Source organism: Saccostrea echinata, unplaced genomic scaffold (genome assembly GCF_033153115.1).
Source record: "Saccostrea echinata isolate AGI-Se365-2 ecotype Australia unplaced genomic scaffold, CSIRO_AGI_Sech_v1 ptg000009l, whole genome shotgun sequence".
NCBI classification, from domain to species: Eukaryota; Metazoa; Mollusca; class Bivalvia; order Ostreida; family Ostreidae; genus Saccostrea; species Saccostrea echinata.
The window spans coordinates 37,965,414-37,989,330 of record NW_026889758.1 but is presented as its reverse complement, the minus strand read 5'-3'; the positions used below and the strand labels follow the sequence as shown (position 1 = coordinate 37,989,330).

General features: G+C 33.6%; 2 protein-coding genes across 2 annotated transcripts; one reads left to right on the top strand and one right to left on the bottom strand.

The window, feature by feature from the left end:
• Positions 1–3,231: 3,231 nt before the first annotated feature.
• On the bottom strand, positions 3,232–18,121 carry LOC133182330 (synaptojanin-2-binding protein-like). The gene is made up of 4 exons (XM_061317134.1): positions 17,997–18,121; positions 10,778–10,914; positions 8,874–8,987; positions 3,232–3,652 (listed from the first exon to the last, which is right to left on the bottom strand). Exons 1-4 carry the CDS (start codon positions 18,052–18,054, stop codon positions 3,464–3,466), a joined length of 498 nt encoding a protein of 165 aa, XP_061173118.1. The 5' UTR covers positions 18,055–18,121; the 3' UTR covers positions 3,232–3,463.
• Positions 18,122–18,233: 112 nt separating this feature from the next.
• Positions 18,234–23,086, top strand: LOC133183662 (splicing regulator SDE2-like). Its single transcript, XM_061318595.1, has 7 exons — positions 18,234–18,282; positions 20,148–20,253; positions 20,552–20,663; positions 21,222–21,391; positions 21,552–21,693; positions 22,061–22,478; positions 22,741–23,086. The coding sequence occupies exons 1-7, from the start codon at positions 18,238–18,240 to the stop codon at positions 22,957–22,959; spliced, it is 1,212 nt and encodes a 403-aa protein (XP_061174579.1). The 5' UTR covers positions 18,234–18,237; the 3' UTR covers positions 22,960–23,086.
• The last annotated feature ends 831 nt before the right edge of the window (positions 23,087–23,917 follow it).

The window sequence follows — 23,917 nt, the reverse complement described above, 5'->3', positions numbered from 1 at the left end:
TTTGGTAAGAAAAATCTCCAATGTTCAAATAAATGACCTCTATAGGTGTATCGATCCATCATATATTGATACAATTTGATTGCCACAATCTGTTTCAGTATGAATATAATTTCCATGACCTCAGAAACCTTTATACATGTATCACTGACAAAAGTGAACTGTGAAGAACAGAGAGAACAGATAGAAAACTTAAGTTATCATGTGGAAGCTATGTATGCAATATATGAATTTAAATATGAATTTCTTACCTTAATATTGGTCTTTGACTTTTTGACTTTAAGGACCCTCTCTACACTAAACAAAATTTTTTTTGGACATTGAGAAAATTATATCTTATAAAGGTGGAAATATGGAGCTTATTTATATCATTTTCAACATAGGGTGCCTGGCTTTTACCCCAGGAAAAATGTTCAAAGTCAACAAAGTTTTGATGAACAGAAATCACTGTTGTTTACCTAAGTGGGGAAAAAGCATGCAGATGAGGTTTTCAATTAATTCATCTTGGCCTATCAAAATGTCAAGAATGCTTGAATTGATTAAAAATTGTATTTTAGATCTAAGGGCAGATTACTCTAACTACAAAAAAATGCGACAGAATCAGAACTCTTTAGTGTACAGTGTATAGAGGGTTCTTAAATTCAATAGGGGTCTTTTATAAGTCATATTGACTAAAAGTATAAACATTTCATTTGAAAACCTCAAAAAGAAATAAAATTTTCACCAGGAAACTATATTCAAGATATGAATTTTCACCAGGAAACTATATTCACGATATGAATTTTTATCCATGACTTTTTGATCTAAAACTTGATAGAGGTTTTCTCTTTCAGTGAAAGCGGGGGACAATAACATTAAGTAACCAAATTTCTTCAAGTGAAATGCATGGAGTTTCTGAAAAGTTCACAAAACAGTGGCCGAAGAAAATCAAAAATAAAATCAGAGGCCCATAGTCCACAATGCTAATCAGAGTAATTGTTCTCTTCCTGGAAAAAGATGTTCTGTTCTGGTAGATACATTAAACCCTATATATATGGTCACCAAATTAATATCAATTATTACACTGTTACAATACTGAGACTTCATGTCAAATTCACATTTTTTATCATTTTGTTTTTGTGAATGTCATTATACATTTCTGCATTTATGTGTTCCCTTACAGTGACCTGACCTAATCTGTGAGGCCATTACTCAAAATAAACATGAATCTTCATTAAATGGGGATGCTTAAGTGTCAGTATCTAACTGTGGCAATGTTTTTTTTTAAGAAGATGGCTCTAATGATTTTTCTCATATATTTCCATGTAAAACCTTGACCTTTACTGTTGCTCTACCCAAAAGAGAGCCCAGGGGCCATAATTTGAACAAATATGCATGTACATGACATGGATATGGTTTATCTACTTTCAGTATTTTACTAATTTCTGTCCACCTTTTCTTTAGAAATTTTTTTTTAGATTCTTTTTCTTTATATATATCCCCGTGTAAAACTTTGACCCACTACCCACCGTGACCCACAGGAGTCTGAAGTTTTCATCGTAAAAAAAAAAAAAAATTAGGCAAAAAATATAATTCATCTCTCCTAATTTGAACAAATTTGAATTTACAATACAGGAAGATGCTTGCATATGAATTATTAGGGACCTGCTGTTCCTTAGAAGACACTTTTAAAAGATATTTTCCTATGTATTCCCTTATTAAGCTTTGGCCCCACATTATGATCCCAAACTAGCCACAGGGACCAATCTTTGATTGAACAAACCAGTTTCTACTTTTACATAACTTGTTGTTGTCATGCTTCCTTCGAAAAGATTTTCTCAGATTTTTTTTTCTACATATAACTATACCTGTATCTTAAATATTTTATCTTTCATTGTGGACCCATTCTAGTGCTGGGGGGGGGGGGGGGGCATGAATTTTACTAATTTGAATTTACACTAGAAGAGGATTAATTCTCACCCAATGGTTCTTAATTTTTTTTTAAACCCACTTTTTTCTTAATTTGATTCAAATGGTGTGGCTCATCATTTGAATAAAAATCAAATTGAAAGGATGTTTTGATGATTGATTTAAATTGGCCCAGTGGTTCTGGTGAAGACATTAAAAAAGTGAATTTCAACCAGAAAAGCTCAGCTGAGCCTTTGACTCAAGTTAAAATAAAAAAACAAGAGGCCCATGGGCCACAACGCTCATGTGAGTAACTATAGCCCTTCTTGTTCTTCATCAGTAGATTCTTTTTCCTAAATGTTCCTATGTAAAACTTTGATTGCCACATTGTAACCCTACCCTACCAACAGGAGTCATGATTTGGAAAAAAAATTGAATCTACACTACCTGAGGATGCTTCCATATAAATATGATTAATCATGGCTTTCCTGTTCTTGAGAAGATTTTTAATGACTTCTCCTATGTAAAACTTTAACTGCACATTGAGGCCCCACCCTATCCCCAGGGGTCATGATTTTAACAAATTTGAATATATGTTATATTAAAAGTTTAAACTTATCTATAACTAACTAGATAGTTATAGATAAGTTTAAACTTTAGATTTAAACTTTTAATGTAACATATACACTATCTGTGGATGCTTCCATATAAATATGACTGCTTATGCTTTGCTTTTCTTGAAAAAAAAAGATTTTTTACTATATTTTCCTTTGTTAAACTTATTGTAGCCCCACCCTACCCCCTGGGGTCATGATTTTAACAAATTTTAATCTACACTACCCGAGGATGCTTCCATACATATATGACTAATTATGACTTTGCTGTTCGTAAGAAAAAGATTTTTTCTATGTATACCCATATAAAATTTTGACCATCCATTGTGTCTCAACCCTACCCCCAGGGGTCGTGATTTGCTCAGACTTGAATTAACACTACCTGTGGATGCTTCCATATGAATATGACTTTTAATGGCTATCCTGTTCTTGAGAAAAAGTTTTTTTTTAAATCAGCCCACCCAAATATTGCGTTTTCTTAATTATCTCCCCTTGGAAGAAGATGTGGCCCTTCATTTGAACAAACTTGAATCCCCTTCACCCAAAGATACTCTGTGCTAAGTTTTGTTGAAATTGGCCCAGTGGTTCTGGAGAAGAAGAAAAAATTGTAAAAAGTTCATGACACCAACAACAACGATAATGACAACGACGGACAACAAATTTTGATCAAAAAAGCTCACTAGAGCCTTTGACTCAGGTGAGCTAAAAAGAATATAAGAATAAGATGTAGAAATTCAATAGAGCAAAACATTTATTCAAAAATAAAAATCTTGCAATTTGCAAGAGACAGGAAATAAACACATTGCATTACAATTGTAACTATCACATTATCATACAGAAGCTCTGAATAAGTCTAAACTGCCACTAATCAAAATTTTGTACATATGATTTAAATAACTTATGATGGATGATCCCTCACGGTGTGTTTTAAAACAATTGAATGTTACATATTGAACTATTACTGTTCATTTTCTGTACCTAAAGTAAACGTAAGCTGCAGCAGCTGCTGTTGCTGCTGCCACCAAAAATAAGCTACCAAAGAGAGCTGTATTTGAAGAGGAGGAGGAGGAATTCGAGGGAATGCGTGGTATGGAGGAACGGGAGCTAGCTGGGGATGGGCCTTGTTCATTCTCTTCATTCTCCCTCTGCTGCTGCTGTAGAGTAAAATTCAGGTGTCAACTTTATTTCTTAATAGATGTATTCATAGTAATAGCTAAAGCAGATTACTAAACTTTGGATTCAAATTATCACAACATTTATCAATTCACTTTTATAACTTAGTAAGATTGTAAAGTATCTGGTTAAATGTTTAAAATTTAATATTGTACAGTCATTTTCTGCTTAGTTTAAAAATGAACACTGACATGGACTTCAATTTGAAGCTTTAACCATGGAACAATACTATGGCTCCCTGTACCTCAGTATTGTAAGGCTTTGGTCAGTAGCCTAAAACCCATATTGATTACCCTGCATTTCTTCCTCATAATAGAAAAGGGAGTGCAGTAAAATAATTAATTTCCGATTACTTATTAATAGCCATTCTCTGTAAGCATTTAAACTCTTATATAGGGAGTGTGGCATGCTAGGTCTTAGATTTTTATGAAACTTGGCACACATTCCTATATTGATGTATGAAACTAAAATTCATAATAAAATGGTTGCTATGGTCCATGGTTACCATGGCAACCAACATACATTTTTCATGGCCTAAAAAAGGCTAAATTTTGATGAAAAATGACCCTTTTTGACTAATTAAAAGTCTTTAACACAACAAGATATTTACATGACTTCATCTTTTTGCCAAAATACATCATTTTTATAGTTCTTTAGATAATTTCTAGTATTTGAGTAACTTTACCTAATAGAAAAAATATCGCCCGTTTTTAGGTAGGATTTTTCTGTGGAAAAATTGTAGATTTTATGCTCTTTTGAAAAGCCTGGTGTAAAATTTTGCGGACATATGGGAAAAATTAAATACATTGGTTTGAAAGTCCATATATAGTTCTTATATAAACTGCAAAGAAACACTTGGTATTCATATTTTGTTTTCGTGTTACCATGGTTACAAACTTATGCTTTTTCAAAGAATTCTAGACAAGGGCAATAGATATTTACAATCAGTTTCCATATAAATACCTGAGTATTTTAAAATGAATTGAAAACAAATCTAGTTATGTGGTACACAATAGCAAAAACAAAGAGAAAAATCAATTTTCATGACAAAAGGTCAAAGGTCAAGGTCAAAATGGCTCGATTTAGATAGAAATTTAAGGAAACTGAACACATTTTTTTTCTGTGTCCCAACTAATACTTTTGTTTTAAACAGCATGAATAAACAAAATTACCATTCTGGTGGGCAATAACTACATGTAGCATCACCTGAATTAATAAATACAGACAGAAGGTCAAAGTACAAGGTCACAATGGTATATAAAAATTGCCTTTTTGTCCACCGCTTTCACTGAAAGTGGGGGATATTGATTTGGGTCTGTCTGACCGTCCATCTGTCCGTCAGTCTGTCTTTCTGTAACACTTTAGTTTCGGCCCGATGTCTCGAGAAGCCTTTGAGCCTTTGCAATTAAATTTTGCATTAAAAATCCCTATGGCCTAGGGAAGACTCCCATTGATTTTAAGGTCAAAGGTCAAGGTCATGAATTCATAAATTCAGTATGTTTAAACACTTTATTTCTGTGCGATATCTCGAGAAGCCTTCGAGCTTTTGCATTGAAATTTTAAACCACAACTCCCTATGAACTAAAGAAGACCCCTATTGATTTCGAGGTCAAAAGGTCAAAGGTCAATGTCAAAATTTATACATTCTGTTTGTGTGTAAAACTTTCATATAAGCTTTTAAGCTTTTGCAATGAAATTTTATATCATAACTCCCTATGGTCCAGTCCGCTCCTCTGAAAGTGTCCCGTCCCCCACCACCCTACGACCACCACCCCTCTAGATCCGTACATGCTCTTCTTTTTTCCTTAAGCAGGGGACACAGATTCTCTGAATTAGCTTGTTAGTATTGCATTTATACTTGGATATTGTGAAAGCGTATCCTGTTTTATACTGAAACTGGTAAATAAATTACATTCTCACCTTTAGCTTGATCCATATATAATGTGAAAATGCTATGAGAATGTTTTTTAAAGGTCATTTATTGATAAAAATGTAGCCAAGTCAAAATATTGAAAGCCTATACACTTACCATATTGAATGACTTGTACGTAGAGAATTGTGCTACATGCATGTAAGAACTCTTTTGTTGTTTTTGTAGACTAAGTCCTTGTTCTAAAATGTACATTTTTGACCCTATTCAACAGCCCACACTTTTCCAGTGACAATCAAATTATGTTTTCCTGTGACTTTTTTCAGAGAAATTGACAGAAAAAGCCTAAATCCATTTTTAAATTACTTTGCAATATTATTCTTAAAAACTTGAAAATTTAGAGACATTGATGATGAATATTTCAACCCAAATATGCATGGGTTTACACATAATATATCTGCTTTTTCCCAAAATTTAATAATCTGTTTTTGTGCTTTCTTGAATTTATGTCGGTTGCTTAATTTGAGTTGGTTGGTAAGCTTGATGGAATCGTACACCTTATGGTGTGTAATGTAAACATAATTTCCAAAGTTTAGTCCTTGAAAATGTTGAAAATAAATAATATGTCCCTGCCTTATTCCTACGGTTTTCATTTTATTTAAAAAAATGAATATAGTAAAGTAACCAATGACCAGGACTTACTCCATCCCTTCCAGGTACCATGTAAAAAAAAAAATCCCTTGTAAAACGTTAAGAAGCGTTATTTATAAATATTAAAGGATTCCGAAGTGATTCATTCATAAGTGATACAAAACCCCAACCTGCCCCCATTCCCGGGGTATAGATTTTTTAAATTTAATTTTATGATTTTTTTTTTGGTAGAAAGGGGGGGGGGGGGGCTTGTCAGAAATTTATTTATGTTTTCGTTGTAAATGAAATACAGCTAGACAGATTTAAAATTAATCTTACTGCTACAAGGTTCAATCTAAATGTATCTTAGTCTAGAAAAATGATAAACCGTTAACTTTAAATATGATTCAGACAATTTGTATTTCTATGCACCCCCACCCCCCCTCCAAAAAAAAAATGAAAGTATAATTTTGACTGTTCGACAGGAATCAAACAAAACATTTTTATTATTGGCCTTAACAATTTATTCTTTTTTTATTGGGTAAAGACCTTTCCTTTAAAGAAAATTCTTGCTTCAGCAAAATTATCAATTTCTTTCTAAATGTTTTCAAAATCATTGAATAAAAAAGCAAATTCTGAAATATACACTCATAACTTTTCTCTTTCTTTGTGATACAGATAAAGGCAAACAGTAGGAAGAATTAAAAAGATTAAATTTTCTGTTACATCCTTCACTAAAAACTGGTTTTTAGGTGTGGATTTTTTTCTACATGTAGCCTTTAAATAGAGATAAAATATACTTTTTCGTTCTTTAATTTTAGATGGGGGTGTAAAGAGCGTTTGTTTTTTCCTAGTCAGATTATTTATTTTCGTGGTAGTGAAATCCATATTATTTATTTCCAAGATGATCCTGGACAGATTATTTATTTTCTGTTTCACCTTAAAAAAAGTCTGAAGAGCCAAAAAAAAAAAAAAAAAAAAAGGAATACGCCCAAACTCTATTTCTTGGGAAGGGGGGGGGGGGCACTTATTTTGGTAATAATTTTTTTAACCCATAGTATAATAATAATACTTATTATACTATTAATGGGTTAAAAAAAATTATTTACCGAAACAAGTGCCTTTGGGTGGGGGTGGGGGTGGGGGTTGTAGCACTTATCAAGGATAGATTATTTATTTTCCTGTCAGTAGAGGACAGATTATTTATTTTCAACAATTTCAAGAACAGATTATAAGTTTCTAAAATCTGTCACCCCCCCCCCCCAACAAATCAAATGGTCCTCCCTTTAATGACAGGCATCAACTTACATCACTTCATTCAATATAAACTTGATACACCTGTACTTTGTTGTTGCCAAGTCTATTTTTTATCCAACTTTCAACTTCCAGTTTTGTATGATCATTTAAATGTAGCTTGAATCTAATCATTTAGGTGAAATCAAAAGCCTACTTCTCTCACATTATAGTGTGATCATGTACATTTCGCCATTGTTCATACATCAAAATTACTCTTTTGCATCCAGGAAATAAACAAAGAGGTTAAAATTTGTATGCACATTAAATAAACAGAAAAAACACTTGATTTTACTTGAAATCCAGGATATATGTTGACAATACGTTCTATTTCCACTAGGAAAGAGTTATACTTCTTAGTGCGCTCTTTTGTGAAAAAGTCGGAAAATGTACAAATCTCGCGGGATTTCTGGGACAAATGTAACGTAAACATGTAAACAATGTGTTGAATGTTGATGAACAAATCCTAAGAAAATGCAAATGAAATATTTTATTGTTGTGGACTTTATATACATCAAGAGTAGGAATGACAACGATATCAATTTATATCTATTGTTGATCGTATGTATCTATTTATCGTATGGTACATCTAAATACAATACACATGCCTCGGAAATATCGTATTTTTTATTAATGGATGATAAATTTAGGGTTCTCGCTCTTTTACATATGTCTTTTAGTTCTTCTATTCTTTAATTGGAATGACAAATACATTTAACATTTAAAATTGGATTGAGATTGGCGTGTTTCGTATTATCCGCAACACCATGCTGTCCCAGTCAGACGACCAAACGTGCCTCTAATTTTGAAGAGTTCACTAATGGAAATATAACGTATTGTAAGCAACTTCCAGTCAGTTTTGTCCAATGATTTTTTTTATCTCTCACACTAAAGAGCTCACAATTATCAAAGGGAGATAATTCAATTTTTAAATGAATGTCTGCTATTTTAATCATAGATTTCTCATATTTATAGACTGAATACCAACAATGTTTTTAAATGTCTTTTAAAATCAGATGTCATACTTTTTATTTCTGTGAGTATCATGAATTGAAGTAGCCGCATTTCATTGAATAACATTCCTAAAAATTGCATATTTTCAGAAAAAATCAACTTTAGACACTGTTTCCATGGTAACTGCTCAACATTCATATGATCTAACAATATTTTTTGGAGTAGTTTATGAGGTGCTGAATTCCAGCCAAATTTGAAAAAAATCTATGACTATGCATGCCACAAAAGTTTAAGTGGTTACAGAGAATGGCTATTAATTACTTACTACTTATTATATTAAGAGATTATGGATTATAATTCAATTTATAAAGGAAAGACACCTTTTTATAAAATACAAATGTTTGTATACTGCTGTAATATATATGCCTTATACATATGAGTTTGGATTAACTCACCTGTATTGCCTCCTCTGCCCCCTGCAAAACCCTCAATGTGATCGTCTCCCCAGCATTGACAAAGTGTTGTACTGCCTCATTATGTGTGACTCTGTCCAAGCTATGGCCATTAATCTGAAGTAAAAGAGACAAAACTCAATGGCAAAAATATAATACACCAAAGAAACCTTAAAACAATGCAAAATAAATACATGATAATTAACAAAGCTGAGTACTGGTATCAAGGACAAGAACTCTACTTTTAGAGTTTGAAGTGCCTACATGTTGAACAGGCTCAATTTTTAGTGAAAGATATTCTTCCATTCTTTTTTTCGTCAAATTTTATCTATACTACTTATCAATCCCCAAAACCCACCTTTGCCAAAGATTTTAATTCATTTTATTATCTTTTTATTAAACTGAAAATGTTAAATGCCATGAGAAAACTAGACGTGGTTGCAATTATGAACATACATGTAGAGTCATGGTACCTACAAAGCCCAGTTTGAACAATGATGTATGAACAAAGCTTTTTTTTTTTTTTTTTTTTTTTTTTTTAACTTTGATCTTTAACATTGAACAGTGTTCAACTAAGATAATAATGTGCACTGCCCCTGCACATGATACACCCGACAAATATTGTTCAATTATCATTTACAGATTAGAGTGCAAAGAAGAAAACCATGTCAACTTTGGTTGAAAAATTTCAATGATTTTTCCATCTTAATGTTTGAAAGTGCCTCTCCTATGTGTAGTAATTAATTAGAACAGATAATATAGCATATATTTCTCAACTGGTTGTGTAAGAGTTTACAGATGCCCATCTGTTGTAAAGAACAATGCTAAAGCCTTATAAAACATCAAAACACTAATCATTATTTCTATGGCAATAGACTGATTAATTAATGTAAAACTGTCATCTTAGTGAGACATGACACTCTGCAATTGGTTGTTGAGATATAAAAATAATTAAAATATTATTTTGTACAATATCAAATTCATTTTAATAACTTTATAACAAATTGATTTTTAAAGTAATGGATACCTAATATTTAATAAGACCTATTTTGATATGCCAGATACTATCAATTGCAATTAAGAGGCCAGATTCCTTTGCCCGGTTCCCAAGAGATATAATTACTGTATGTATTTATGGGGAAAGGTTTTCCTAAGTTGTTAGAACTTGTAACCAATCCCTTTGTGTTAATTATACAATAAAATATGTTCAAAACAAAAACCCTAATTAAAGGTCACAGTGACCTTTAAGTAGGATGTGACACACCTTCTACCTAAGATGCATTAATTGACTAAGTTTGATGACTCTAGGTCCAATAATTTTCCAGTTATGAGCAAAACAGAATTTTGCCATATTTGGCCATATCAATTAAATGTCACAGCGATCTACTTTAAATGTTCAACACATCTTCTACCCAATGTGTATCATCTGAAAAAGTTTGATTATTCTCTATCAAACTTTTGTCTGATAATTCTAGGCCTCATAAGTTATGAGCTGAACAAGAAAAAGTTACAGACAGGCAGATGGACATGAACGCCATACCATAATATGTTCTATCTTAAGACTGGCATATAAAAATCATGAACTGAAAAATAGAAAGACAATTAAGGCATCAAAACTATAAGTCCCCTCCTCCCTCCTTCAGATCTTCAAGGCAGAAAAAGTTGTGGAGGAAAGAAGTGCTGGTGCTAGAAACCATGAGCAAAGGAAGATAGAAAAAAAATATTGATGAACATGTATTTTTCAATTTGCAATGAGAACTTTCATCATGCAAAATAATGAATCTCATTGTATTCAGGTGCATTAATATTTTGGCTAGAGCGTTGATAAATCTCTAAAGATATTTTCAAGGCCAATTAAGCAGCCTCAATTAAGTGTAAAAAAAAATGATGACACAATGAATAAATACTTCAAGAACTTTGTCTCCTTCTCTTAAACGACCATCTTGAAATGCTGCACCATCCTCTCTGATTTTGGTCACAAATATTCCCGAATCTCCTTGTACATATGGAATGTCTACACCTCCTCTGATGTTAAAACCTAGACCTGTAATACAATTTGAAATTTAAAGCAATGCAATACAAGAGGCCCATGGGCCACAACACTCACCTGAGCACACTGGCTAGGCAAAAGCACAAATCAGTTCAGTATTGAAAAGATTACGGGGGAGGGCTTTAAATTTAAACTACCTGAAGAAAAATGTGGCGATAACGAACAGTATTTGAGCTCAAAAGTCCATTAAACATTACAAAATAGGAGCAGAGCAAACACGGACTCCTAAGACATCAGAGGTGGGATCAGGTGCCATGGAGGAGTGAGCATCCCCTGCCGACCAGTCACACCCGCCGTGTGCTCCTTGTCATGATGGGAAATAACGGAAAAATCTGTCGACAATTCATGTGTAAATAATGGTCTAACAATTACTACGAAAAAAGTCAGTCAGCATTTGACTTAATGAAAGATTGTATTTGCTGACAAGGTCATTGTATCGACCATAGAACTAAAGAAATGATGACTTTAAATGAGACTGCTGATATTCTTGTTTCATCAACTTGTTCATCAATAACTTACCTCGTTTTAGAAATTATTTATCCCTAGAGCATGCTCTGGCATATCGAATCAACTGAGAGATATAAACCCGATATGCAGATGCTTCCATGTCAATATAACAAGTGGTGCTGTTGTACTTGAGAAGATTTTTAAAATATTTTTCCAATATAATCCTATATAAAAATTTGTTCCCTATTGTGGCTCCTCCCTATCCCAGGGGTCATCATTTGAACAAACTTGAATCTACACTACCTGATGATGCTTCCATATCAATATGACTAAACATAGCTTTTCTGTTCTTGAGAAGAAAATTTTTTCCTATATATTCCTATGTTAAACTTTCAATCCCCCATTGTGGCCCCACCCTAACCCTTGGGGTCATCATTTGAACAAAATTGAATCTACACTACCTGAGGATGCTTCCATATCAAAATGACTAAAAATGATTTTCTGTTCTTGAGAAGAAAATATTTCCCTATATGTTCCTATGTAAAATTTTTGATCCCCCATTGTGGCCCCATCCTACCCCCCGGGGTCATCATTTGAACAAAATAGAATCTACACTATCTGAGGATGCTTCCACATAAATATGACCAATCTTGGCTTTGCTGTTCCTGAGAAGAAGATTTTTAAAGATTTCTCCTAAATATGTAAAATTTTGATCGTCCATTGTGGCCTCACCCTACCCCCAGGGGTCATCATTTGAACAAACTTGACTCTACACTACCTGAGGATGCTTCCATATAAATATGACCAATCATGGCTTTGCTGTTCCTGAGAAGAAGATTTTTAAAGATTTTTCCTACACATTTCTATATAAAACTTTGATTGTCCATTGTGGCCCTGCCCTACCCCCAGGGGTCATGATTTGAACAAACTTGAATCTACACTACCTAAGGATGTTTCCACATGAGTTTCATCTTTCCTGGCCCTGGGGTTCTTGAGGAGAAGATTTTTAAAAGATGCTATTAATTTTTCACTAATTTTTAATTATCTCCCATTGAAAGAGGGCATGGCTCTTCATTTGAACAAAATTGAATCCCCTTTACCTAAGGATACTTTGTGGCAAGTTTGGTTGAAATTGGCCCAGTGGTTTTTTAGAAGAAGTCGAAAATGTGAAAAGTTTACAGATGGACAGACAGCTAGACGGACAGACGGACAAAATGTGATCAGAAAAGCTCACTTGAGCCTTCGGCTCAGGTGAGCTAAAAACTATATTATTTTATGCACCAAATGTGTTACCATGATGACTTCTTATAATACAGTACTGCAGAACTGTAGATATAGCTCTCTGATAAATAAAATTTGGACAGACTGACTTATTAGATAGCCACAGATCTCTTCATCCAAAAAAAAAAAAAGGGAAAAAAAAACCTTTGAATAATGGTAACATTTTTTTTTTGGTTGCAAACTCTTTAGTTAAGCATCATTTCTCACATTATATGCAATTCCCTCCTGAGAGCTTGGCAACCATTGATTAAACATAGATATTACTCCTACTTTTCTTATGGTACTTCATTGACTTTGCAACATTTCTAAATGATATTTGTTGTGAAATTAATTGCATGAAACACTGTTTAAACTTATGCCCCTTTATTGTAATGCAGTAGAGTAGAATCTGACATTACAATGCCACATTCTAGGAGCATTGAAGGTTAAATGAAAACAAGAGGCCCATGTCCCAAATTGCTCACCTGAGCACTTTGGCTAAGAAAAAGCAGAAAACAGTTTTCAATTATAAGTATATATATAAATATAAGTTGACCCAACCCCCGATCCCCCAGGTAGTCATGATATGAACAAACTTGAACCTACATTATTTAAGGATGCTTCCATATACATAGCTCTGCTGTTGTTGAGAAAAATTTTTCTTATAGATCTATTCCTATGTAAAACTTTGATCAACCATTATGGCCCCATCCTACCCCAGGGGGTCATGATTTCAACAAACTAGAATATAACTACCTGAGGATGCTTCAATATGAATATGACTATTCATGGATTCAATGGTCTCAGGAAATGGATTTTTAAAGATTGTTCATTTGTATTCTCATGTAAAAAGTTGATTGCCCATGGCCTCACCCTAACCCCAGGGGTCATGATTTTGAACAAACTTGAATCTTAACCATGTCAGGAAGCTTTCACATTAATTTCATCTTTTCTGGCCCAGTGGTTCTTGAGAAGATTTTTAAATAACCCCAACAACTTTCACTATTTCTTAATTACATGTATCTCCCTTTAGACGAGGATCGGGGCCCTTCATTTGAACAAATCTGAACCTTCTCCAAAGGGTACTCTGTGCCAAGTTTGGGTGAAATTGGCCCAGTGGTTCTTGAGAAGATGAAATTGTAAAAAGGTTATGACGACAACAATGACAACAGACAATGGACAACAACAAGAGGCCCAAGGGCCACATCGCTCACCTGAGCACTGTGGCTAGGAAAAAAGGAAAAATCAGTTTAGTATTGAAACGCAGCTAGGTTAAGGACTCCCATATCTACGTCAGCCTATGCAGAGGTTTGGGAGAGCTATTATGACGTCACGTTAAAACAATACAAATGAATCTCGATGAATAAATACTATAATGTTCTTTTTAAAACACACGAAATACTTTCGTTTCTCATAAATGTTATAAAAATAAATGGATGTGCAACTTATCTTGCCATAATAGCACTTAGCGTATGCAGAATGAAAGCCAGCTTGATCTCGCTGTACTTACTGAGATGACGTCATTTCTTAGTTTGACACGCAGTTTCTCTGTATTTGAGGCGTGGATCAAACTTTTATCGTGGCTTGTAAAAATAAAAATAAATACGAGACATGCGTAGTCATACAAAAAGAGAGACATATTCTGAAATATATTAATCTACATTTTATTGTCAAACTAAATTGATAATGTGTAGACTTTATATATAGCCGTAGGGAGCACATTTGTACAGTAACGTGTTAGAATGAGGGGTCCAGCCCCTCGAAAATATCAAAAGTTCAACGATATCCGTTTCACTATAAATTCTGAATTTTTAAACACGTGTAGCCATTATTCCTACTATTCTGAAAAGTGCTGGGAGCTGGTTGTACATTGTTTATTTATTCCGTAATCTAACATTATTCCAATGTGTATTACATTTTTGTCTGGAGTTTATAGAAAGACGGCTAAATTTTAAACAATTCTCAAGCATGAGGAAGTTGCTCCCAGCACTTTTCGGGTTAAGGAATTTGTCTCAAAGAAAACAAAATAAATTTTATAGCGGAAGAATGCCCGTATATCGTTGAACTTTTACGATCTTTTGTAGTAGTACATATATGGTCCAATTTTAAACCTGTCACGTGACAAACAGCTGATGTAAGCGATGTCACTTTGGCCGAACTCAGCAGAGACCCGATATATACAAATGTAATCACCACAATTCACATTTATCAAAACTATTGCTGTTAAAAAAAAATATTAAAATTGTATTCATTTTCCCTGAATATATAAAGGCGTATATTTCATGGGCGTCCTTAACCTAGCTGCGAAAGCTTAAATGCATAAGTGGTCCCAACCTACCCCTAAAAAGGGAGTGGGGGGGGGGGGGGTCATGATTTGAACAAACTTGAATCTACACTATCTGAGGATGCTTCTGTATAAATATGACAAACCGTGGCTTTGCTGTTCTTGAGATTTTTAAAGATTTTTCCTATATATTCCTATGTAAAACTTTGATTGTTCATTGTGGCCCCACCCTACCCCCAGGGGTCATGATTTGAACAAACTTGAATCTACACCACCTGAGGATGCTTCCACATAAATATGACCAACCATAGCTTTGCTGTTCTTGAGAAGAAGATTTTTGAAGATTTTTCCTATATATTCCTATGTAAAACTTTGATCGTCCATTGTGGCCCCACCCTATCCCCGGGGGTCATGATTTGAACAAACTTGAATCTACACTAGCTGACAATAATTCCACATGAGTTTCATCTTTCCTGGCCCACTGGTTCTTGAGAAGAAGATTTTTCAATAATGCCATTAATTTTTTGCTATTTCGTAATTATCTCCCCTTGGAGGATGGCGTGGCCCTTCATTTGAACAAACTTGAAACCCCTTCACCCAAGGATACTTTGTGCCAAGTTTAATTGAAATTGGCCCAGTAGTTCTGGAGAAGAAGATGAAAATGTGAAAAGTTTACGACAACAACAACGGCGACGACAGACAACGGACAAATTTTGATCAGAAAAGCTCACTTGAGCCTTCGGCTCAGGTGAGCTAAAAAGCTCACTTAAACCTTCGGTTCAAGTGAGCCGAAAAACAAGAGTATGGGTAAATAGATGGATACTATGCTTTAGGTAGTGGAGTTCATATAATGTGATATATATGATATAAATAATACTTAATATATAAAGCTTGCAAAAAAATAAAATTGCCATGAAATGTAGCTTTTGTCAATAGTTGAATCTATTCTTTTCAAAAAAAAAAAAATCATAGAATTCTCACAGTAGCCTTAGCAACTTTTGGGTTCGTAACTTTGTCATCTGACATAAAATAGTTTTATGACATCTTGCATTTTGATTGCCTAAGACTGTGATTATAGTACACATAAAATAAGAGAGAAAATTGTAAAATACAAGGAATAATTGCAGCAGAGACATTAATAACAGAGATTCACAATCATTTGAAATCTTGTGGGTCTTATCATGCCTATTGTTTAGAATTCTCTGAGAACCCTGTATCTAAATCACATGTCTATAAAAGTATGAAAGATAATAATATAAAACCTTTAAAATAATTCAGAATGTTATTTTTTCATATAATTTTTTTTTTAATTTAATACAACAAAGGAGGAATTTGAAAAGGGAACAGGTGACCCATGTTTGCTCATATATATATCCAAGATTTTGGCACCGTTTGATCATAGTTTTGAAACTTTTGTATATAAAACCCATAATAAAATTCAGGTGCGTAGCCAGAATGGAAATGATGTGTACGCAGAGAAAGGCAGGGGGTGGGGTGGGGGGTCTTGATGCCCCCCAGTGTGTCAAGGGCTCTGGTCAGACATGTAATATAGTTTCTGCCAGCCAGTAAAAAATTACAACTTTAAACACTTTGACAAGCAAGAAAGAAAAAAGTCAAAATTTGAAGTCCTATTTCTTGTGTGTGTTTATTGGGGGGGGGGGGGGGGGGGGGGGGGGGGATCCAACTTTCACAAACCAAAGTTTATCAATACATTACCAAATCACCATGATTTAACAATGCTACAAGAAACAGTGGGGTCCACCCTTTCAATAATGTACATTTTCAATAGTAAAAGGTTAGGTTTGAATATAAGTTGGGGTGGACCCCCCCCCCCCATACTATGTGCCTGCTGATGCGGGCTTAAAATTAAGCTCCCAAGTTTTACCAAATATTTAATTCATTTTCTTGCCAAAAAAATAATAGCCTAGTAAAATAAAAGACATAGTAATATTTATTGTTTTAACAAAGTTAAAACTTCTATGGAAACTTATTGTACATGTAGTTGAAGCTTAAAATATAACCGATATATTGGTATCATATAATTTTTTTAACGTTTAAAAACATGTATACTAAATTTTAATTATGAACAAAAAATATTGTAATGTAAATCACACTAGAGTAGATTATAGCATTCAACGATGTGGTTGAAATTTAATTTCTCAAAGATCTTTAAAAAAAATATCAATGTATGATAGAACAATGACAAAATAATGAATGATTTATTTGGATTTGGCAGTGATTAAATATAGAATTTCAAATTTTATCATACAGCCATGATAATTCAAAATTTAAATCAAAATGTATGACACAGAATAATTTGAAACACAAATATTTTTTGGATGGTACTGAGATTTTTTTCTCCGAATAATTCTTTCTTTTTTCTTTTCTTTCTTTTTCTTCTTTCTCCTTTTTTTGGGGGGGGGGGATTATGATGTGTACGCACTTGCATATTTGCGTATAGGCAGCTACGTGCCTGAAATTAGCCATTTGTTAACATAATTTAAGATCAAAATATAAAACCAATAAAGAGTAGTTTTAGGTATTAAGCTGGGTGTGGCACATATTTAAACAAATGATTCTGTAAATACAAGAAATGTGAATTTCTGTTTTTGTGTTTCTTATAACTACACGCCCAAATGTTTGGTAGCAGTCAGAAGATAAACATTATTTCGTTCCCTTTTGTCCATTGGGCTGACCTTGCAAAGATACAGTTTACTTTGTGCAAAACGCATAGTAGTTATGATCAATTGTAACCCTGTTACAAGGCTATTTAATCCAATTACAAAGGTAACATATCTCTCAGTTTAATATTAACAGTGTCAACATGGTCAATGGGTGGATCTGTAGCTCTCTGGTTTGGTTGTCCATATTCAATTTTCTAAAGATCTTGAGCTCTGCAGCTAGCAAGATTGGCGTACACCAAAATATGAAAAATCATTAGAAGTCTCAGTTTAGAAAACTGGCTTGCTAGATCCCGGCGCGGTGCGGAATATAACGGTCGAGGAAATTCGAAACCATAGCGAACTTCGTGTTCAGCAAATGCAAGGAACACAGCACAGATATACAGCTAATATATCGCACTTACCATGATCTCCTCGTTCCAAAGTTATTTCTACTATATTGTCTGGGGGTGCCTCAGCCATGGATGTAGCGAAAAATTATAGTTTCGATTTTGCACCTCAAAGGTCGGTTTTTTGGTTTTTCGCACTCTTTCGCTTTGCGGAGGTAAATTTTTATCTTCGAAGCGTTTGTTAAACGTTGATGACTTCGCCAGAAAGTTCTCCGAAAAGAAATTAAAAGGAGGAGAGCTCTTTGACGAAAAAAATATGAACAATCTAAAGCTTATAATCGATCTTTTAGAGTCAAACAATGTAAGTACATATTTTTTATTTTTTTTTTTTAATTTTACTTTCTAAGCCTTGAAATCATTGCCTTTGAGACATACATATGTAGCCTATCAGGTCTGGCAAAATCTCTAAGCTATAACGTTATAGCTTGAATTAGCTATATAGTTTTATTAAGTTATTCAAAATAGCTTGATTGATAAGCTATTTATATGCAGTTTTTCTCAAAAATGTCTGTTGTAAGGCATAGACAAAAAATCACAAGTATTTGACTTTTGAAATATATACTAGGTACTATGGACTATCAAAAAAGCAACCATACTCAAATTTAGTCTTAACATTGCAGCATTTGAATACTTTTAAGCAAAAGCACCTTATGTATGTTGAGGCGTGGATAAGTATGATTTCTTTACATTGTGGTGAGTTATTACCGATCAATGATCTTGTTGACCAGAATTGACCTCTGGCCTGCGGCCTTTTAATATAATTTCATTCAAGAAGTAACTGTATGGTCACAATTCAGTTGCTTTATATAGCCCCAAAACTTTTAGAACTTGTAATTTGATGAGTGATTTTTTACATGCAATGTTTTCAGAGGAGTTCAAAGTTGAACACTACCACGTACTGCACCAAGGTGCGACTTTTTGTATATGCTGCAAAAATAACACGTAAGAAAAAAGTGTGATAAAATACCTAAATCAAGCTATTCTGAATAGCTTAATAAAGCTATATAGCTTTATCAGGAGATCGTGCTGGACCTTGCCTATTCTCTTTTTAGATATTCTCTTATCACTGCTTATGAGATATTCTCATATTTCGCCTATGGCAGAAGCCTGCATGTCCACTACTCTAAAGAGCTAAAGAGAATAAGACAAACAGAATATTTTCTCTAAGTTCATATCAACAGATGGACATTGGAAGTTATTTTAGATAATGTAAATATACACATACTCTGTATAACTGTACATTAATATTGGAACTTCAAAGTGATTATTGCTGTAACCCTTTGAGTTGATGACTATGGGAAGCTGGTAAAATGAAATGGAGAATTACATATTCCACACAAATGACTGATGAAGTCAGAAGACATATTTCCCAGGATTTTCTCAGGTTGAATCATCTCAGTTGGGACTTAAATACTAACGTATATAGGTCCCTGATCTTGGCGACCTTACTGGTCCAAAAATATAAAAAAAAAAATCATGCAGTATGCCAGTTCTTTTAAATGTGCTGCACTGCATACATGAAAAAAAATTCTTTATAAAAAACAAGTTTTTTGTGTATATCATATTTGTTTGTCATTTTGTTATTTCTTAAAATGGCCCCTCAGAATATATAGATGGTCCATTCATTTTCAAACTGGCCCATTAAAAATTTGACAGTTGCACCATAGTCCCATTGACCTTCATGACCTTCCAAATCACTGCTTTGGTAGTGGTGTTTACTCATATTTTATGTATTTAAAAATGTATGCTTTAAAATAATATGAAAAATCTCTCATCATACACAGTAACTGCATCACATTTATCAAATAAACTAAATTTTTACAGAGAATAATTTTAGTCTGAAAAATTTGTAATGTTGTGCACAATGTTTGGGTAGATAAACTTGGTACTGAAGGAGTTAAAATGCCTAATGAGACTGGCTCTCACCAAAGTTATGTCCCATGTACCTGAAATGTAGGAAAAGAGCTTATTTGCTCTGTTATGCATTTACACTCTGGTTGTCAACACACATTACCTACTCTCACATGAAGATACATTCAGTGTGGCTTTGGGCATAGAAAAGGCTTACCTTCTAGTAACCCCAGGATGCTGATTTCTAGACAAACTGTATTAAAATAAATTAATTACATCAAAAATACTAGTATAACTATCTAAATTGAATTTCAGAATGATTTTTACATCACTTGTAATGGAAAAATTGTTCGAAAACATGAGGAGATCAGAGAGGGCAGCATCTACCACATTGTACCAAGGTTGGTGGGTGGGAAGGGAGGTAAGTCATGCATACAGTATACAGGATTACAAGATTTATAGTTAATTTATTTCAATTCATAGTTTACTGTATTTACCAACAACTATACATATGACATTATGAAAAGTCTTTGATAAAATCTTGAGAGGGTAAAACAATTTGAAAATAATCATTTAAATAGTTATCTATGAAATGTGTAATTTCTGTTGCAGAACCTAAAAAATAATCATAGGAAATTGCTATCTTGAATTCATGTTTATTGAGCAGTAATTCTTTCTTATGATACACCTGTATGAATGTTATAATAATTATTTGCTAGGTTTTGGTTCTATGTTGAGGGCCATTGGAGCACAAATTGACAAAACTAACAACAGAGAAGCGTGTCGAGATTTAAGTGGGAGAAGAATGAGAGATGTCAACAATGAAAAACAGTAGGTTTTTATTACTTTTTAGGACTAAAAGGAATTAAGCAGAAAATTGTCAGTACTAAACTATATGACCTTTATATGGAATTTCTGCAATACTAGAGAAGTAGAATTTTTCAGAGGGGTAATAAGTTATTTTGTGAGATTTAGTTTAATTGGTTTCACATTTTGCATGGTTAATAAAACATGTTTTTTGGTGTAAAATTCCATTGTAAAATATTTGAAATATGGTTGTATTGAAGAATATGATACCAAAGTAGACAAATTTTAAACCCACCAAAATAATTCAATGTGCCCACCATTCCTCTTGACATTTCCCCCCCATTATAAATGCCTGTATTCTTGTATCTGAAAAATCTAAAAGAGTTTCAATGGAAACTTACAAGCAAAGAAAAATGCTTTGACAAGAATTTGGCATTGATAAAAATATGTGCATTTGAATACAATATTTGAAGGTGGTTTACATCTGACAATGTAATAATTCAGATATTAAAAAAAATTCTATTAAATATTATAATCGTATTACACTATATTCAAATTTATTCATGCTGTGGATTATGTTAGGCTAAAAGAATGGGTGGCAAAAAAGGCAGAGCAAGAAAAAGAACGAGAGGAAAAGAGGAGGGAGAGAATGGAGAGAAGAAGAGCCTTGCCCAATCACAAGTTCGAGGACCCACTGTATGATAAACAGAAGGCAGTCGTGGCAGAAAACCAAGAGGATGCTTTACAAACTGGTTAGCTATTAAATCTCTACGTACAGTTTGTATTGAAAATTGATCAGTCATAGCAAAGCGATTTGAATTCATTTAATGATATTGGATGCTGTGTTAAAGGAACTATATTATGATATAGTGCATATAACTGATAGTTTAATTTCATTCTTTATGTATGTAGGATTGCAGCGAGCACAAAGTAAACAGAAAGCATCATGTACAATTACCTCAGAGGAAGAGGCTGGGCCATCAGGAAGTGGACTCAAACGGAAAAGGGATGACAAGGGGGGTCCCTGTCACAAAGTCAAGAAGCACAATGAATGGTAAGATTCTAGGCAGATTGTCTATGCAGAAGATATCCTATTGTAAAAGAGCAAGGTTTGCTTAATAGGGTCTTTTTTGGCCCTGTGACTTTCTGAAAAAATAAGAAAACTGCTTAGTTTCAGTTGGCAATGCATTAAATATTATTTAGACCCTTGCTGACTGGTCTATCAAAAATGCTGTGTGGTCTAAACATGCTTAAACTAAAGAAAGATAACTATTGATTGTTCTTCGTAAAAGAAATTAGTCTGATGAATGCAAAAAGCATAATGTTCCGAATAATTGACTATTCGTTGACAAATGCAGTAGACTATTGGAATAATGAAAATATTGATTTTGACATTCCTAGTGTATATTATATTCTTTTAGGTTAGGGATTGACATTGAGAATCTAAGTGACCTTGACAGCGATGAAGAAAGTGACCCTAGAAGTGATCAGTCTTCAGCAGATCAAAGTGTGGCTGGTAATGGTGATCAAAGTGAGATTGGTAATGAAGATCAAAATGAGGCTGGTAATGGTGATCAAAGTGAGGCTGGTAATGGCTCAACAGAATCTGAACACACAGTAACAGTGATTACTGAAAATACATCAGACAGTGACTCTAATGAGCAGGTAACACCAGAATGTGAAGCAAATTTGAAGGAACAACAAGAAAATCCTTCTAATGCAGAGAATAAGACAAACATTGAGAAATCTCAAAAGGAGTGTCAAAAGGATAGTAATACGCAAGACTTAAAAAAACCAAGCACATCAGAGCCAGCCCCAGAACAGTCAGAGAAAACAGAGGTGTGTAGTTTTAACACATTATGAAAGAACTAACAGTAATAGGGATTGAATTTTTTTAAGCAAACTTAACCTAGAAAAAAAGCATTTCTGAGTAAAGCTGTATGTATTGCTTCACATTTTCTGCTACAACGGCAGGTTTTGTTATAGTGAATTGTTCAGACTTTTCACATTGTTTTATAAATATAAATATGGATATCTGATAGAGCTTTTATATCATGTATATGTATATTGTGTCATAAATTCTGTATGGCATGTTTTGTAGGATGACAAGCCATTTGACTTTGATGACTACAGCAGTGTGGCTGACCTGGAGGTGTTAGGACTTGAGAAATTGAAGTCTCTTCTTATGGAGAGAGGGATGAAGTGTGGGGGGACCCTACAGCAGTGGGCTGAGAGGCTGTTCTCAGTCAAAGGGCTGGACCTTAAGGACATTAATCCCTCACTGCTGGCCAAACCATCCAAGGGCAAGGGGAAGAAGTAATACTCCTGTGGTTTCAATTGTTGAGTTTATGTTAATATTGGTATAGCAACACCATATAGCTGCTTGATTATAAACTTGAGGCAGCATATTGGAATGGGTATCAATTGCTAAAGTACATTTATATATACATTAATATTTGAAGAAATAATTTGAACGGTTGGCAGAGTTTGTATTCAATGAATTGGAAAAATGTTATTATTTTTAAGTGAATTTTTTGTAAATGAAGTAAATTCTAACATGATAGAAGTACACTAGAACTTGTCTAATCTGGACACCATTTGTTCCAAAGAAATTAGCCGGATTAGACAACATTCCAGATTACACAACATTTATCACTTGAATTTACTGCAGGGGACTTAAAGATAAGACGGTATTACTATTTGGCAAGATTTTGGAATACACAACATCTGGATTAGACAAGTTTCACTGCATATGTATATGTGCAAATACAGTTTTATGAGTAAATACAGTAGAACTTCATGATCAGTATCTCAAACATTGATATCTCTAATACATGTACAGAGTTTTTTTCAGGGTCCTATCAAGTCTGAGATATCAATGTTTGACTTTATCTTCATTCTGTGCAATGAAATTTGTCATCATATCCTTTAAGCATTTAAATTTAATCTGACAATATATATTAATTTGTTGTCATTGTAAGCTAAAGCCTCACTTTAATAAAATAATTCTCAATACACAAATGCTTATATATACATATATATTTAATTTAATCATGGTAAATGTGTCGTAAATGTGGTTACGCGTTATGACCAGATTTTTTACTTTCCAAATCTGGTCATGACCAGATTTTTACATGTTGGAGGTTGGCAAGTATGCATATGATCACTTTACACAGTATAATAAAGATTCATTCTTCAAATTTACATTAGTTATATTTATCTATACCTCTTAAGAAATCCACCATCATTTAAATGGAAAAAAAAATCCTATGTATAAG

What these genes read in the sequence shown, in the direction of transcription:
- LOC133182330 (XM_061317134.1), bottom strand. Translation starts at nt 18,054, where the DNA reads ATGGCTGAGGCACCCCCAGACAATATAGTAGAAATAACTTTGGAACGA. An exon ending in AAGGAGACAAAGTTCTTGAA is followed by an intron (nt 8,988 to 10,777) that starts GTATTTATTCAT and finishes CTTTTACTTCAG; the next exon opens with ATTAATGGCCATAGCTTGGA. An exon ending in GGGCAGAGGAGGCAATACAG is followed by an intron (nt 3,653 to 8,873) that starts GTGAGTTAATCC and finishes TTTACTCTACAG; the next exon opens with CAGCAGCAGAGGGAGAATGA.
- LOC133183662 (XM_061318595.1), top strand. Translation starts at nt 18,238, where the DNA reads ATGAACAATCTAAAGCTTATAATCGATCTTTTAGAGTCAAACAAT. An exon ending in AGAGGATGCTTTACAAACTG is followed by an intron (nt 21,392 to 21,551) that starts GTTAGCTATTAA and finishes TTATGTATGTAG; the next exon opens with GATTGCAGCGAGCACAAAGT. An exon ending in AACAGTCAGAGAAAACAGAG is followed by an intron (nt 22,479 to 22,740) that starts GTGTGTAGTTTT and finishes CATGTTTTGTAG; the next exon opens with GATGACAAGCCATTTGACTT.